This window comes from Cyprinodon variegatus, unplaced genomic scaffold, assembly GCF_000732505.1.
Source record: "Cyprinodon variegatus isolate N-32 unplaced genomic scaffold, C_variegatus-1.0 Scaffold57, whole genome shotgun sequence".
NCBI lineage: Eukaryota > Metazoa > Chordata > Actinopteri > Cyprinodontiformes > Cyprinodontidae > Cyprinodon > Cyprinodon variegatus.
The window spans coordinates 419,909-422,222 of record NW_015150510.1 but is presented as its reverse complement, the minus strand read 5'-3'; the positions used below and the strand labels follow the sequence as shown (position 1 = coordinate 422,222).

At 44.1% G+C, this 2,314-nt stretch overlaps 1 protein-coding gene across 1 annotated transcript in view; it reads left to right on the top strand.

Annotated features, from left to right (window-relative positions):
• Nucleotides 1-2,314, top strand: part of LOC107082621 (ephrin type-B receptor 3-like) — a 104,142-nt gene that overhangs the window by 54,338 nt on the left and 47,490 nt on the right. Inside the window, exon 5 of the mRNA XM_015371395.1 lies at nucleotides 538-873. Within this exon, the coding sequence (XP_015226881.1) occupies nucleotides 538-873 (336 nt within the window). The remainder of the gene's footprint in view (nucleotides 1-537; nucleotides 874-2,314) is intronic.

The window sequence follows — 2,314 nt, the reverse complement described above, 5'->3', positions numbered from 1 at the left end:
GTCTTATATTTATATCAGATGATCGTTCAGTCCAGGAACTACAATGCGTTTTACTCTGAGGATGTGTTTTGCATACCCTCTGCCTCCAACTATCCATTTTCGGTTTAAATATTCAATTAAATGTTTGCCTTTTAGGAGTGCTTAAAATTGTGGAGCGCTGTGATGGTTTTCAGACAGGCGTTGTTGAGGTCTGAAAGGGTCTTTCAGCCTCCACCTCCTCCACCTATTTCCAATGTATACTAAAAACGCTCATGCCCTTTGATTAGAACCTCACTTTACATTTTCCGTCCCTTTAAGATGCATTGATTTATTTGTGTTTCTATGCAGAACATAATGCTCTACCTTATGGTTTATTTTCTGCTCTGAAGCTACCTATTGTTTCCTTTTTATAAAGCTATTCAAACATTTCTTTAACAGGCAGGATAGAGTCAGCGCTGCACAGGGAGGATGACTAAACCCTCTCTTGTGTATTTTAACACCGTCTGCCCACCTTCCTCAGTGCCTACATGTGTGTTTATGTCTGTGTGTTTTGTGCAGCCATCCCCTCGGCCCCTCGCAACGTCATATCCAGCGTGAACGAGACCTCTCTGTCCTTGGAGTGGGAGGAACCCGAGGACACGGGCGGGCGGGGGGACCTGGTCTACAACGTGGTGTGCAAGAAGTGTCTGCGCGACCGGAGCCCGTGCACGCGCTGCGACGACAACGTGGACATCGCTCCGCGCCGCCTGGGGATGAGGCAGAGGAAGGTGGTGGTGAGGAACCTGCAGGCTCACACCCGCTACAGCTTCGAGGTCCAGGCTGTCAACGGGGTGTCTGGGAAAAACCCGTCCTCTCCTAACTACTCCACCGTCAACATCACCACCAACCAGGCCGGTTAGTAGATCCATCACAGACTTAGGAAGTGTCTGCAAGTTAATTCATGGGGGGCTCCAATCAATACCACTTAACGTCACGATGGTACAGGCCGTTTAAAGGATCCTAGTTTCAGTCAATGTCAATGAGCTCCTTAATGAGACTTTGGTATCAACGGAGGTTCTAACACGAAGAGTAAACAGTGTAGAAGAAGCTCATTGAGAGCGACAGCTGGACAAATGCTCGGCTGCAGCTCTGCCTTCAGGAAGAGGCAGATAAATTCTGCTTTATATCCCCACCGTCAGCACTCAGTAGACTGAGCAGCTCCTTATCATGCATCTTGACAAATGTCACCTTCCAACATCGCCACTTAAATATATGCAACATCATCATCAACCCAACTGTTCAGAGCCCTCTCCCAGACTGCAGTTACTCTCCCCGTTAACCTGCTCTCAATCACCTCACTGCAGAACATGAACCCAGCTCGGCGACTAGAAGCCGAGTCCGGCCTCACAAATCAATAAAAAGCACGACGGTGAAGGTGAATCATCTGCTTCTTCTGCTAAATATGTTCAGGTGGGAGTCGCTGGAAGTTGGAATACCTTAACGTTTTTCCTTTTGCTTTACTTCCAAGTGCTTTTTTGTCATGAGTTCAACGCTGAAGGTAAACTTCACCTTATTTAGTTGTGACTCAAAGTGGAACCTACGCACAATGCCTTATTTAGACCCGCATCTGTCTATTGATGTTCACAGAGAAATGTTTGAATGTCTGTCTTCTCTGTAATTTATCAGTACTTTCATTTAGGGACTGGCTGGAGATAATGCATAAATCTGAGAAGGGGATTAATTTTTTTTTTTGCGGATCAGAATCTGAAAGGTGTGCTGTGTTTGAACTTCGTAAAACCGTCACATGCTGTCAGAGGAGACTTTTCTCTTCCCTTTTTTCCTGAGGAAAAGCTCCAGCTCCAGTAGTTTGGATAAAAGGGATCAGTTGTATTTATGTGCTGGACCCGGTCAGTAAGCTTTAACCTGAACCAGTGTTTCCCCAAAATTTTCTTTTCTCGTTGGGCCTTTTTTATGTTACATAAAGGCTTCTCCCATTCCCTTCAATTATCCCCAAAACATTTCCACAGCTGGACAAAGAAAATAAACTGTAGTGAATCAAATATTGCGATAAAAACAAACTCTAATCTCAGGTCATAGGCATTCCAAAAAAAGTTAAAAACAATCCACTTAACTTTGTTTTCAAGTTTGAAGACGTTTCTCTTCCCGTCCAGGAAATCTTTTCAAATCAAAATGTCAGAAATAGCGTTGAGTTTGGTGACTCAATAATCATTCATTCTAATTTATTGTTTTGAAGATAAATTAAGATTCTTTAACCTGACTCTGCCAGATGGATTTGCTGGATTTATTCCACATATCCATCTGGAAACTTTCCGTTGAAGTAATTTTGGGAAGGGGC